We start from the raw sequence: 14,987 nt of genomic DNA, 5'->3' as shown, positions 1-14,987 counted from the left end.
GACATGGTGGAAGAGGACATAAGCTACTAAAAAAAGCTCTTGAAACACGTCTTACCTATGACTGCTTCCTGGGCTTTCTCCCTGTTAAATTACAAATAAAATTAATGTAATTAAGATAATCCATTACCTACTTCTTAATATATAAACTAACCCATCTACATTTATTTAAAAAAAAAAAACACCACCACCAAACTTTCATAGACAACAGTTTAAAGATCAGCAATACACAAATGTAATTAGAGATCCAACAGAATGAGCTACAAGCATCCTCTTTTTCCATCTTCACCTTTCTGAGTAACAGGCAGCTAGTTTCAGCCTGTCTGCACTGTGATAGAATGCTGGCAGTCTGTGGAAGGAGGGTATTTCTTGTATAGGTAGATCACAAGGCAGTATAGGTAGATCACAAGCTCTCTTATGGTCTCCAGCTTGTTTTGGCCATTAAAGAGTTTGTGGGATTAGGTTTCTCCCCCAACCCTCTTTTCCCTTTTACATGATAGGCAGCAAAATGCAGAAACTACATGGGACATACAGAGCAGGCTGATCGGCCACTTGTTAAATAGCACAACTTATTACCACCCTTTGCTCTTTATCCAGGAGTAAAACCTGGGCAACTTTGGTACTGTCCATGGATGAAGACAGCTCCATAGCTGCTGCCTGAAAAACTTCAGATTCCTGAAGACCTCATGGTGAAGATTCCATTCTTCCTAGTCTGTCAGCTTAGCTAGTCTCCCCTTACGTCACCCTTTTCCCAGACGTGAAGCACTCTTGCTGGAAAAGGGTGTTTTTCAGCCCATGTGAAAAACACATTAGTTTCCCTCTGAAGCGTTTTGGACCTAGGGACCTCCGTGTTTGTTGACATGACTGGCCAACATATTGTCCATCATCATCAGCACGTGCTTGTTCGGAAGTGAAGTTGTGAGGCCTATTTTGGTCCTTTGGAATGGTTTGTGGCTTGAGCCAATTTATGTACAAGCAGGGTGAGAGAACTGCATAAAACTTGAATCGGCATTCCCCCACTGTGTTGCCCAGACAGCAACTTCCACGTTTTCATATTCTGGTCTGGCTTGGATACAGCACCAGAATCTTCTACTCTGTACCAACCAGATCAGTGATATGTTTACCTCATTCTGCGTTAGCCTGGGAGGAGGTGACCTCAGCAACTTGGGTCTTTGTTTCAGGTCAGTCTGCACTATAAACTTAACTTGGTATAACGTCATTCGGGGTGTGAAAAATCCACACTCCTGAGCGACGCAGTTATATTGACCTAACCTCCAGCATAGACAGTGTTAGGTCAACGGGAGAGCTTCTTCCATCAAAATAGCTACTGCCTCTCATGGAGGTGGATTAACTATGCCGACAGGAGAAGCCCTTCACTAAAGCACTGCAGCAGCACAGCTGAAACTTTTTAAGTGTAGACTTGCCCTCAGTCACTGAAAGGCGCATATTTCTGCCTAGGAATTTCACGAGGGAAGAATTGCATCAGAAGCAAATTTTCTTTTTTTGGCTTTTTCCTTTGCTGTTTGTCCAGCATAACACCTTTACTGAGGCTGGGCAGTGAAGCTAACCACTGTAGTACCCCAGGAGAGAGATTTGCTCCAGTCAAAATGGCGTACAAGTTTTGTCAAGTTCTAGGGCTACTAGCCCTCAAGAGGCACTAAAGAACCTATTAGATTAATTTTAGAAAGGTCTATAATTCTTTTTTTAAAAACTTGACAAGAAAAAACACTAAGCCATGCCAGAAGCAGTCCATTTTCCAATTTTCCATTTGAGAAAACTGGTGAGCTGTTCAGAAGCCAGTGACTGACACATGCCACTTTTTTTTTTAAAGAACGTTTTTTTAAAGCCATTGTGCAAGGACACTTCTAAGCAGCAGTCACAGAACTATCTGCTCTTCACAGATGGTTGAAAAATGCCACTTTTGACCTAGTTCCTCAGAACACTTGAACTGTGCTGGTATCCATTATAAACCCACACCTTGTAGATTACTGCTTATGTACAGACATTGGAACCATAAGGGATGCCAATCCTGTTTACTGAAGGTGCAAGAGAGACCAGTAAGGGTTACTATTTAAATTTCGCACTACCAAAATCTGAACAAGTTCATTCTTAGATAGCAAAAACTAGCAGAGCAAGTGTAGTCTGTATACCCTATATGCAGTAATTTCACTCTTGTGCCATGTTTTCAAATGCATTTTGGGTCACATGGACAGAGTTCAACTACCTCCAGGTCCCTGAGAAGTTCTATAACTGTACCTCCCGAATGGTATTTATTGTGTCTTTATTTTTATTTTTTTGGAGTTGCCAGGGAGTTGGGAAAAGAGGCTTGTTGACACAGAAATCCTCTCTTTACTACTTTCCTTCAAAAACCTTAAGTTGCAATGAAGGATGGACTGAAAGCAACAAATTGTAGCACTGGTGAACTACTTCCTTGTGTTAGGCTTCAGAAATGAAGGGGAGCATTACCAAAGAGTAACTCCAATGCACACATTCCTAGATGGGACTAAAGACACTGACTACAGCGCTTTTACCAGTTCAAGTTAGAGCTTATAATAGTTCAGGTGCCAAACTCAAATTCTCTGTATAAAAGCATGCTGTACTGCCACCACTCAATTTTGGGGAATGGGGAATGTTTGTGGTTTATCAAAAAGATTACAGTTAGCCAAGTATTCCTACTCTTATGTAGGATACACCTAAAGACTAAATCTTTATCATGTATAATTTTTTTCATAATTCCAATTATAATAATCCTGCACTTCCCTTTGCAGCCCCACTTCTCTTCATCCCCCGCAACCAGAGGAATATTATTTACTACTATCCTAGAGGAAGAAAATCAAGCCTGATAGCATCAAAGAAATACCAGCAACTCTTCTATGAAGAGACCAATGCAGAAGTTAGCTGCAGCCAGAAGGGTTAGCAAGATGTGGCTCTTGGGACTACAAACAGAAGTGTGAAAGTGTGTTGAATTACTGAGTGCTGTACTGTGAAACCCAAGTACTTACCTCATCACTTTCCACTAGATTCTCAAACTGCAAAGAAAAACAACACAGAGTATACCAGGTTACTGACAAGCAGACATTGTGATACAAACACCGCACTTCAACGAACACATAAAAATCAGCATAATTACAACAGCTTTACCTATTAGGCATATTTTGTGGAAACACTGCTCCAATTAAAGCTGAAGACAATAATATTCAATTATCAAATCTTCTACTTTGTGAAGAGCTATTGCTTTTGGAGTGTGACCAGCTACCCTACAAACATTGCTTGTAAGTTGTTTTCTTCTATACAGAATGTAATAATTAAGAGGATAAGAGTTAGAATAAAAAGTTTTGTTGCATTTGATATTATACAATGCCCAAGCAACTCTGTTGGGAGGATAATTTACGGTTTTATTAATTAACGACTGATGAATTCTCTTAGTCATGTATTCTGATATGAATAAGAGCCGTAAAACTATCAGTCATAGGCACTACAGACACAGAAGTACTGTGTATTAGTATAAAAGTGCACCAAAGCCAAAAGCTGTAATGCAAACTACCTCTAACACTAAAATATTAAAATAAATGAAATTCATGACATGTTTTCTGAAAAATATTCAGAGGGCAAAAATGATGAAGTTTATTTTAACTTATAAAAACAAATAAATTGCCTATACTAAAGCTCTAGGCACCGTTGACATCTCTTAAGAAATAAATACAAGCTTTCCTCAGCCAAAGATGGAAAATCCTCTCTTCCAGTTATGGATCCTAACACAGTCCCAGTCTCCCCTCCCACAACCTGCCTCCTGAAAAGCTGCAGCATAGGTGTATCTCTTCCCCAGAGAGACCTTGATTCATCCCTTTCCATTTTGGGGATATACTGTAACAAATTCAGGTGGAATAATCAGTTACTTGAAACAGAAGCCAGGATTCTAAGCAAGGTGACAACTTTGCATATCAAAGAATAAGAGCCCATAAAAACATCAGGATGCTTTAAAAAGGGATCTAAGCACAGAAGGCTGAATTCAAAATATATGCAGTCTTGTAAGTTGCACAAGCCACTGCAGTAGATTGACCTAACACAAAGACCAAAATAAAACCAACAGAAGCCATCCAGCGCTGTTTCCTACATCTTTAGTGGAGTCAATCTACTAGCATCAGTGGCCAGCACAGACTGTAGGAGTTCCTATAAGGTACAGAATAACTACTATAAATGGGAAGGGAGAAACTGGTCTACGCCATCTCGGAGGTTATGAAAAGGACAGAACCGTCTTTCCACTATCAGTCTGCTGCTGCAGGGAACACTCACAGACAGATTTATGCTGCAGAAGGGGAGATTTTTCGGTCCACATAACCTTCTATTTCCCTTGCTGACAACCAAGTAAGGTAGCAATTGTAGCTACTACAAATTTATCCCCAACAATGCCAGGTTCCACCTTTGAGGAAAGAGCTATCCTCAAGTTCTTAGGACAAGGGCATGTGTGCTATATTGACATGTTCTATGAACACACTCATCTCTGTTATTCCCATGAAACTGACAGATTAGGCAAGTGACAGACTCTGCCCGCAGCTAAACTGATAGTCTTTGATTGTGCAACTATAGAGACGCTTCCTTGCTTGAAAGTCAGGATTTTCCTGTCAACACAGAGTACCCTCCACAGTTGGTGGATCTTGAGAGATCAGATCAGATTCTGTGATCCAGCAGACTAAATTAGGATGCATTTATAATGGCAAAAATGTGATACATTTCACTCCCAGTATAGCAGTAGTGGAAGCTGAGTAAAGTCAGGGCTTGAGAATTTTTGCTACTGTCTCATCTGTTGCTGGACAGGGCACAGAAAACTAATACTTTGATTCCTCTATGCATTACAGTTTAGAATACTAACATGCCTAAGTCTTTTTACTTGACCAAGAGAAGTGGCAAGACAATTGCTATTTTATGATTCACTTAGTGCTTTAGTCTGATATAGTGTTAAGAGGTTCCATTATACGCAAACAATGACAAGTGCCAGAAAGTCTGGTTGGGGTGCAACGTTTAAAAAAAGGTTTTCCAGGCTTAGGAAAAAAGTACTTACCTCTATAGTGAAGTGTTCTCCAGTTGAACATGTTCTAAAATACTTTGATCTAGAAAATAAACCCATAATTTCATTGCAGGTTAGTAGTTCTATAGTTCAAATATCTTCTCAAAATATTCTAAAAATTATTTATGACACAATGAAATCAGGTCCGATAGTTACATCAGTACCATTTTAATTACAAAATTAGAAGCGGTTCAAGAGCAAAATACTTCAAAAGCCATTGTGAGTTCATTTTAATGTTAAGGCTTAAGCCAATTTATTATTGTCAATTATTAATTGAGCTATATATTAACTGATGCACTATATTACAGGGGAGACAAACTGGAGTGTGAAAAATACTTGCGTCTGAGGATGTAAATTTTTTTTTTTCAAATTGGAAGGTGTAAAAAGAATTACTCCTTCACTGGGAAAGGAGTTTATGTATCAGGATGCTGATCGCTTTGCATTTGCTGCCATTGAGCATTTTTATTTTTAAACTGTATTAACCAGTTTTAGTACATTTTGCCTATTTCCCTCAAGACAGATGATTCTGGCCAGCCTCTGAAAAACTCATTGCTCATGGTATGACCCATTATGCCTGCTAGCTGTGTTCTATGTAACAAATGCCAGCTTGTAGAGTGTCATTCTTTGACTGTTTACTGATGTAGCTAAGGGGCTAACATTTTATACCCCTTGTTTTTGCAGAAAGATTACTGATTTATTCAAAAAAGCATCAAGAAACAAGCTGGTAAACCAGCACCATTTGACTTGCCAGTTCTCCATGGATCACAGTTTGGGAACCAAATGACATTTTTGGCAGACGGTGGTTGCGCATAGCAACTACAGAAACCCAAGCCTTTCTTTGATTCACTGACTGACTTAAGTATATCTTAAGGAGGTTCTCCACTCCAAAGTAATGAGTCAGGTGAGTATAATTTGAAGTTTATCCAAGACTTTCAACCAAGACTTCTTTTTCAGGCTATCACCCCTTAAGTCAGAATATAGGCTCTCAAATAGCAGACCACTGCTGATTTAGGTATGGTTGTATCAATATATTATAAATTCTAGCACAGGCGTAAATAAAAACTACTGTTCTGTCCAGAAATAACTTCCAGGGTAACCCAACCGTGACTGCTCTTATTCATTGTCAGAGGAGCTTTTCTAGACCTTCAGCTCCCAAAATGTTCTGCACCACAGAGAAAGAGCACATGTGCACACACACCACACCTTTAAAAAAGAAATGGTGAAATTAAGAAAAGAAAAATTTAGGCTGACACTAGGAAAACTTCCAGACCGGTGAGATGTACTAGGCTATGGAATGGTCTCCCAGGGTTGTGAGAAAACAGCTATGTTACAGCAAGCCCAATGGACTGTAACAAGTCTGGGAGGGCCCAAAGAAAGCCCAGTTCCTTGAGTGATGTAACCGGATTGGAAAGAACAGACAATATGCTGCAGCCCAGAACTCCACATAACCCCACTTTTTTTTTTTGCATACAAAAAAAAGTGTAATTGATCCAGCCACCGCCACCCCCAGCTCCCACCCATGAGTGCAGCCCTTAAGAGGCAGATTCCTCAGCCAAGTATCAGCAACATAACTGTCATGTTGACCACACTGAAGGCAGAATATTGAAGGAAAACAAATTAATTAGGTTACATGCCTCCATCAGGGTTTGCAGTTAGAAATCAATGGGCCCTAAGTTACTTCAGTGACTTTGAAAATCCTTATACGCCTAACTTTAGCCTCCTGTTTTTGAAATTTTCAGCCTGTGTGTTTAAAAAAGTTCACATTAAGTTTAACATTAAAGTCTAAATAACTTTTCATAGTTAACATGGAAGCAATTTTGTTTTGAAGTAAAAGATTTTATGCCACTAAGAAAGTTTTTTTTTTTTGTTTAACTAAAAATACGTTTGCCTTGATGCTGTAAACACTCAGGCACAAGCTAAACTTTAAGCACAAGCAGGCCGACTGAAGTCAGTGGGACTATTCATGAGCATAGTCATGTACCTGAAGTGTTTCCAGAATCAGGGTCTTAATTTTCAATTTTGATTTCTGCCAATACCAACTTTGCAAAATTCAAGAAACATACCCTACCAGTAGTGGCATTTTAAAAACTGCATTTATGATTCAGTTCATTATTATTTAGTTTGTTAAGTTTTAATCTAAAGTTGCAATAGCACAAGTTTCCAAATAATTTTTAAAAAGACTCAGATTAATGATTTGTTTTTACCAAAAAACCAAAAGAAAACAAAAAATACCCCCAAGCCATTTAAATTGCTCCCCCATGTTGCTTTCATTTTCAGCTCACAATAGCAGCATGTTTGAAAACGGTCTCCAGAATGCATACCTCCTGTTTTAAATTGAATAATTGTCTAAAGCAGTGGTTCCCAAACTTGTTCCGCCGCTTGTGCGGGGAAAGCCAGCATGTCCCTCAGCCCCCGCCGCTTCCAGCAGTTCCCATTGGCCTGGAGCAGCAAACCGCGGCCAGTGCGAGCAGCGATCGGCCGAACCTCCAGACGGGGCAGGTAAATAAACTGGCCCGGCCCACCAGGGGCTTTCCCTGCACAAGCGGCAGAACAAGTTTGGGACCCACTGGTCTAAAGGGATGGATAACAAGCAACAGAAGAAGCATCTTGTGTCACTTGGCTCTATTGCTCCCTCTTATTTACAGAAATGATAAGTGTGGGCCTTATCCTTTGAGGAACTCAGTGACCTGAAATCCCACTAAGGTTATGGACGACATGAGGGCACTGGGCACCTCTCAGGGTAGGGCCCAGAGTGAACAAGGAAGGAGTGGGGAAAATGTTGCTTTCATCACCCCTTACTATTTGTCTGATTTGAGCTGAAATTAAAGAATAGATTAGTACATCATTAGTGTGCATATGTATATTATGTTATGATATTCTATATTTAAATACAGATACATTTGATTATTTTCTTGAAAGAACTTTTAAAAGAAAAGGTTTCAGTATTGTTTCACTTCTCCATCTCTTGCAGCTCATACAAAATCATGACCTTTTTGACATTACAGGTTAGCCAATTAAACCTTTAAAGTTGACAAAATACTGTATGGGAAAAAGACATACAGGGTTCACATTTACACTCCATAGAAGGAGTAAATAAGCTAAATACAATCCTATTTAAGTACTGATGCAGGGGGATTTTTATATTAAAATCTTGTTAATAAAATTAGATATGCAAGAACATGGACATATGGAAATTTAAACTGATTTTGTTTTTTACATAAGTGATAAAAATGTTTATAATTTAATCTTATCATGGAAATGACAGCAAAAGAATGCCAGGAGCTCCAATTATACTTATTCCGCACAGCTGCCTTTAATGAACGATGTGATCTCTCTAGGAGCAAAGAGAAAAAGCTTATGATTGAGGACAGGGACAAACTAGACCTGACCTATTTTTTAATTACAGCTGGAGGCCACAGACATTAAGTTTTATTTGAAGAGCAATATTAACAGAAATTTGTTTCAGGACACAATTAAAAATGGTAATTTTAAAAAGGACCAAATTCTGTAGCTAAGCAGGCAGCTTAAGAAACCTTTCTTGTTGTTCCCACTGAGAATTCAATTACTACAGTAATTCATATAGTAGACATTTTGCTAAAAAGTTATTTTAAAATTTCATACAATTTGCAATTTTATTTTAAAATTTCATACAATTTGCAATTTCATACAAAGATAAATTCAATTTAGATTAGTGTCTGTCTTTGCAAGCCTCATATATAAATGCACTAAAGTGCAAAGTAAACAGTATTACAAGAGATCTCTCCAATTTTATAGTTAGAGACCTCACTGCATACAACAATGAAGGTGAAGCACTAATTTCCTCAGAAATGCTGCACCTTCTCCCAGAAGTGATTACCATTACCTTCAACGAGAGCAGCATCAGATCCCATAAGTATGGATCTGTGTACATTAACAGTATGGTTTGGAACCTGGGATTTCTGCCAATTTTATCAGTTAACATTCACTTCACACAGCATTTGCTACAGAGGTCTTCAGAATTCCTAAACCTTCTCAACTTATACTATAATATTCTCTCTCCCCACCCCCAGTTCTATGAAACATCTACAAGAGTCACAACTTTCTAACGTCTACCTTTCCCTTTCTCAGTTGCTCATATCTTACTGGAAAAAATAAATCTTTCTAGACTGAAAGCTTTCATGTTGGATATCAGCAGAGAGGTGATTATTTTTAATCTTTGGGCAAAATATTTGTTCAGCATATACTAAAGGAAAATATTTATTAAATATCTATAGAAATATATTAAAGATCTTCCCCCACAGACTACACTTAGATTTTTACAGATGCTAATTGATTCATATTTGGCTTACGTTGCAGATATCAAGACCCCCAAAAGAACACAAATTTGAACAGTCAGTTTATTAATTTATGAACTTTTTTCTAAATACAAGCACAGTAGAATTTTTGATCAACCAAAAGCCACAGTTGTTCAAAATGTTGATAAAAACATAAAATGTTTTAACTTTTGATCAAGCTAAACTCCAAGTCAGTTTAAAGCTATTGAATTTGGGGGAGTGTGCATGCCCAACCTGTTCTTAAAAAAAAAATAAAAAAATCCAAGGATGGGGACTCCACAACCTCCCTTGGAAGCCTATTCCAGTGCTTAACTATCTTTATCGTTAGAACATTTTTCTTAATATTTAATCTCCCTGACTGCAGATTAAACACATTATTTCCTGTCCTACCTTCAGTGGCCATGGAAAACAAATGATTAACATGCTCTTAATAATAAATAATAATAATAGCCCTTAACGTATTTGAAGACTTATCAGGTCCCCCTTCAGTCTTCTTTTCTCAAGACTAAATGTGTCTAGTTTGTTTTTTTTAAACCTTTCCTCAGAGGTCAGGTTTTCTAAACCTTTAGTATTTTTGTTACTCTTCTTTGGACTCTCTCCGATTGATTCGTATCTTTTTTAAAGTGTGGTGCCCAGAATTGGACACAGTACTCCAGTTGAAGCCTTACCAGTGCAAAGTACAGTGGGACAATTACTTTCATGGGTAACATACAACACTTGTTAACATGCCCCAAAATGATATTACCCTTTTCCACAACTGCATCACACTGCTGACTCATTCGTGATCCACTAGAATCCCTCTAGATCCTTTTTGGCAGTACTAGCCAAAGTTATTCATTTCATAGTTATGCATTTTATTTTTCCTTCCTAAGAACAGCACTTCGCACTTGTCTTTACTAAATTTCACCTGGTTTAATTCAAATCAAATCTCCGATTTGTCAAGGTCATTTTGAATCCTAATCTTCTCCTCCGAAGTGTTTGCAACGCCTCCAAACTTGGCGTCATCTGCAAATTTTATAAGCATGCTCTCCCCTCCATTATTCAAGTCATTGATGAAAATATTGAACAGTACTGAACCCAGGACTAACCCCTACGGAGCCCCACTAGATACATCCTCCCAGTTTGACAGCGAACCATTGATAACTACTCTTTGAGTATGGTCTTTCAACCAGTTGTGCACCCACTTTATTGTAATTGCATTAGGCTTCATTTCCCTAGTTTGCTTATGAGAACATCATGTGGGAACTGTGACAAAAGTCTTACTAAAAATCAAGATATATCACAATTACTCTTTCCCCTGTCCACTAGACCAGTAACCCTGTCGAAGAAGATTAGGCTGATTTGGCATGATTTGTTCTTGCTGACTGGTTATTCCTCATAACCCTATCATCCTCTAGGTGCTTACAAAGTAAGTGTTTAATAATTTGTTCCAGTATCTTCCCAGGTACCAAAGTTAGCCTGACTGGCCTATAATTCCCCAGGTCCTCATTGTTCCCCTTTTTAAAGTTAGGTTTGTCCTTCTCCAGTCTTCTGGAAACTCACCCATCCTCCATGAGTTCTCAAAGATAATTGCTAATGGTTCTGAGATTGCTTCAGTTAGTTCCTTAAGTACAAATTTCATCAGGCATCCCCAACTTGAGTATGTTTAACTTATCTAGATATTCTTTAACCCATCCTTTCCTGATATTGGCTTGCATAAACGTTAATTGTGTTTAGCATCTGTTCATCATTAACCTTTTTCACGAAAACTGAAGCAAAACTGGCATTAAGCACCTCAGCATTCTTGATGTCATCTTGTATTAGGTCTCCTTCCAGCCTTAAGTGGAGAACCTACACTTTCCCTCATCTTTCTCTTGCTCCTAATGTATGTAAAGAAGCTCTTCTTTTTGCCTTTTACGTCCCTTGCTAGGTGTAAGCACTAGTGTAGACAGGCTCTGAGCGCTGGGAGCTAATCCCCTTGTGGAGGTGGATTACCAGGAGCACTGGGAGACCTCGCTCACGCACGAGCGTACTCGCACTTCAAAGCGCTGCCGTGGGAGCGTTCCCACAGCAGAGCTTTGAAGTTTCCAGTGTAGGCATACCCCGAATAAAAGTGGTATAACTTGTTGCGCAGAAACTTGTCAGTGTAGACAAGGCCTTATTGTGCCTTGGCCGTTTTTTTGTTGTTCCGAGATGCTTGTGCTATTCTTTTATACGTCTCCTTAGCAATTCATCCATAGTTCTACTTCTTATAAGATTCTTTTTTGATTTTCAGTCCATTAAAGAGCTCCTGATATGAAAAATAGTAAAAAGCCAATATGGATCTTTCATTCACATTGGGATAGTTTGCAGGTGTTGTGCCTTTAATACCGTTTCCTTGAGAAACTCACAGCCCTCCTAAACTCCTTTATCACCTGGGATTTTCTTCCCATGGGACCTTACCTAGCAGGTCTTTGAGTTTGTTCTGCCTTTTTGAAGTCCACTGTCCTTATTTTGCTGCTCTCTCCTTAATTTCCTTTGAATCATGAAATCTGTCAATTCATGATCACTTTTACACAAACTACCTTCCACCTTCACATTCACAACCAGTTCCTCCCTGCTGGTCAGAATCATGTCTAAAATTGTCTCCCTGGTTACTTCCTCCACTTTCTGAAACAAAAAACTGCCCCCAATGCATTCCAAGAATTTACTGAAAACTAATGGTAGCTGTGCAGTCAAAGGGGCACTTGGGAACTATATGTCAGAATTCTAAATTCACACCCTCTCTGGACACTGCTAAATCACCTTTACCAGAGATTACTTTTATTCCCGGGGTCATAATTACTGCAGGAGAACAAAGGATTTACCTTGTGAAAGTACCAGAAGGATCCAATTCCCAATAGAAAGTTTTCAGTTTAATTTCATAAGTAGCATTAGAGTCCTAGGGCTAATTTACATTAGAAAATAAGATCAACCAAGCTACACTGCTCAAGGGCATGAACCCCTGAGTGGCACAGTTAAGCTGATCTAAGTTTCTGTGTAGATTGTGCTAGGTCGATGGAAGAATTCTTATCGCCTCTTAGGGAGGTGGACTACCTATACCTATGGGCGAAGCCCTCCCATTGGTATAGGTAACATCTACAATGAAGCGCTACAGGGGCAAAACTGCAGCATTTCAAATGTAGACAAGATCCTCAGGCCTTCCACAAGGTTTTGCTAAGACTTCAAGTTGAAACCGTGGGTGTCAAGTTCTCCCACTACCTCTTTAGAGGAAGGAGGAAACCAGCCAGCTCAAACAAGCGGGAACCGAGGCTCACACAAGTTAGGTGAGTTTTAGCACCCCTAGGTATGACAGAGGCTTAACAGACCAGCCAGCTGGTGGCCGTAAGAAACTGTTTCACTCAGTGGGATTCTGTCCAGGCTGGAGGCCCTCGGCATGGTGCGGGGTCACCTCCCAGAGCTTCCGCCAGGCCACAGCGCCACCTCACCGAGCCCTCTTCCCTCTCCCCCTGCAGCCTCCCTCTACCCTTCCCAGGTACACCCCGCCCGTGCCCGATCGCGAGCCAGCCCCGCCCGTGCCAGGCCCCGCGCCCTGCCCTGCCCTGCCAGCTCCACATTTGCCCCCCCCCCCCCGGCTCAACCCGGGGTCGGCCCCATCTCAGGGAGGGAACAGACCAGCCCGCCCAGCGCCCTCCCCTCTGCCGGCAAGCCGCCGTGCAGCTGCCAGGCCCTTCCGCCCCGCGGGGTCCCGGGGGTGGGAGTGCGGGGTAACGACCGCGCCAGGGCGGAGCCAGCCCGGTGCGGCACCTCCCCGCCCCAGGGGGCTGCTCCTTCCGCCTTACCCTCCGCCTCGCTGGATCCGCCCCGCTTCTCTCCGCAAGAAGAGGCCGCAGCACCACTGCGCCCAGCAGTTCCCCATCGCATACTGGGGGCAGCCCCAGGCCTCGGCCCGACCACGGGCAGCGGCCGGTACCGACAGTTACCGGCCCGGAATCAAACGGCCCCTCTGCGGCGCGCGCCACCACTGCCGCCCAACGGCAGCTGCATCAATGGCCGGGGCGGGGGAAGGGACGGCTCTGCCCCAAGCGGCGGCTACGCTCGCAGCGGAGGGGGAAGGAGCGCCCGGCCGGAGCTCCCCTCCGCCAGCCTCATGGCCCCGCAGCTACCGCTCCCCAGGCGCGCAGCCCCTAACAGCGGCCTGGTGCACCCGTCCGCTGAGTGCCGCATGCGACCCACGGCGGGAGGAGCCGGCAGGTGCGAGCATGCGTAGTAGGGAGTCAGGCCCGGGGGCTCTCCGCCTCCCTGCTCCCTTCCCAGTCCCTTGGACCCTCTCAGGCGCTTTCCCCGCCTCCCTTGCGGAGGCAGCACTCTTACCCCAAGCTAGGGGACACCATCAAAGGGCCTAATAACATCAGCCACACTATCAGAGGGTTGTTCACCTGCACATCCACCAATATGATATATGCCATCATGTGCCAGCAATGCCCCTCTGCCATGTACATTGGTCAAACTGCACAATCTCTACGTAAAAGACTAAATGGACACAAATCAGATGTCAAGAATTACAACATTCATAAACCAGTCAGAGAACACTTTAATCTCTCTGGTCATGCAATCACAGACATGAAGGTCGCTATCTTACAGCAAAAAAACTTCAAAACCAGGCTCCAGCGAGAAACTGCTGAATTGGAATTCATTTGCAAATTGGATACTATTAATTTAGGCTTAAATAGAGACTGGGAGTGGCTAAGTCACTATGCAAGGTAGCCTATTTCCCCTTGTTTTTTTCTCCCCCCCCCCACGACGTTCTAGTTAAACTTGGATTTATGCTGGAAATGGCCCACCTTGATTATCGCGCACATTGTAAGGAGAGTGGTCAGTTTGGATGAGCTATTGCCAGCAGGAGAGTGAGTTTGTGGGGGCGGGGGAGGGGGTGAGAAAACCTGGATTTGTGCAGGAAATGGCCCACCTTGATTATCATGCACATTGTAGGGAGAGTGGTCACTTTGGATGAGCTATTACCAGCAGGAGAGTGAGTTTGTGTGTGTGGTTTTTGGAGGGGGGTGGGGGGGGGTGAGAAAACCTGGATTTGTGCTGGAAATGGCCCACCTTGATTATCATACACATTTTAAAGAGAGTGGTCACTTTGGATGGGCTATTACCAGCAGGAGAGTGAGTTTGTGGGGGGGGGGGCAGAGGGTGAGAAAACCTGGATTTGTGCTGGAAATGGCCCAACTTGATGATCACTTTAGATAAGCTATTACCAGCAGGAGAGTGGGGTGGAAGGAGGTATTGTTTCATGGTCTCTGTGTATATAATGTCTTCTGCAGTTTCCACAGTATGCATCCGATGAAGTGAGCTGTAGCTCACGAAAGCTCATGCTCAAATAAAATTGGTTAGTCTCTAAGGTGCCACAAGTACTCCTTTTCTTTTTGCGAATACAGACTAACACGGCTGTTACTCTGAAACCAAGCTAGGGTTGGTAACTCTCCAGGGTTGTCCTGGAATCTCCAGGAATTAAAAATGAATCTTTAATTAGAGATTGTGTCATGTAGTGAAACCTCCAGAAATACATCCAACCAAAACCGGCAGCCCTACTCCAAGCCTTCAACAAATCATGAGTTAGGGCACCAGACAAGCCTAAAACCACCATG

At 41.8% G+C, this 14,987-nt stretch overlaps 1 protein-coding gene across 1 annotated transcript in view; it reads right to left on the bottom strand.

Moving 5' to 3' along the window:
• The window catches only part of AP1AR (adaptor related protein complex 1 associated regulatory protein), a 33,259-nt gene extending 19,707 nt beyond the window's left edge, over positions 1–13,552 (bottom strand). The window contains exons 1-4 of the mRNA XM_077815142.1: positions 13,176–13,552; positions 5,057–5,105; positions 3,000–3,026; positions 56–81 (exon numbers count right to left, since the gene is read on the bottom strand). Of these exons, the coding sequence (XP_077671268.1) occupies positions 56–81; positions 3,000–3,026; positions 5,057–5,105; positions 13,176–13,252 (179 nt within the window). The 5' untranslated portion in view covers positions 13,253–13,552. The remainder of the gene's footprint in view (positions 1–55; positions 82–2,999; positions 3,027–5,056; positions 5,106–13,175) is intronic.
• Positions 13,553–14,987: the final 1,435 nt, after the last annotated feature.

Source organism: Eretmochelys imbricata, chromosome 4, assembly GCF_965152235.1.
Source record: "Eretmochelys imbricata isolate rEreImb1 chromosome 4, rEreImb1.hap1, whole genome shotgun sequence".
Lineage (NCBI taxonomy): Eukaryota > Metazoa > Chordata > Testudines > Cheloniidae > Eretmochelys > Eretmochelys imbricata.
This window is presented reverse-complemented; position numbering and strand designations above follow the sequence as displayed.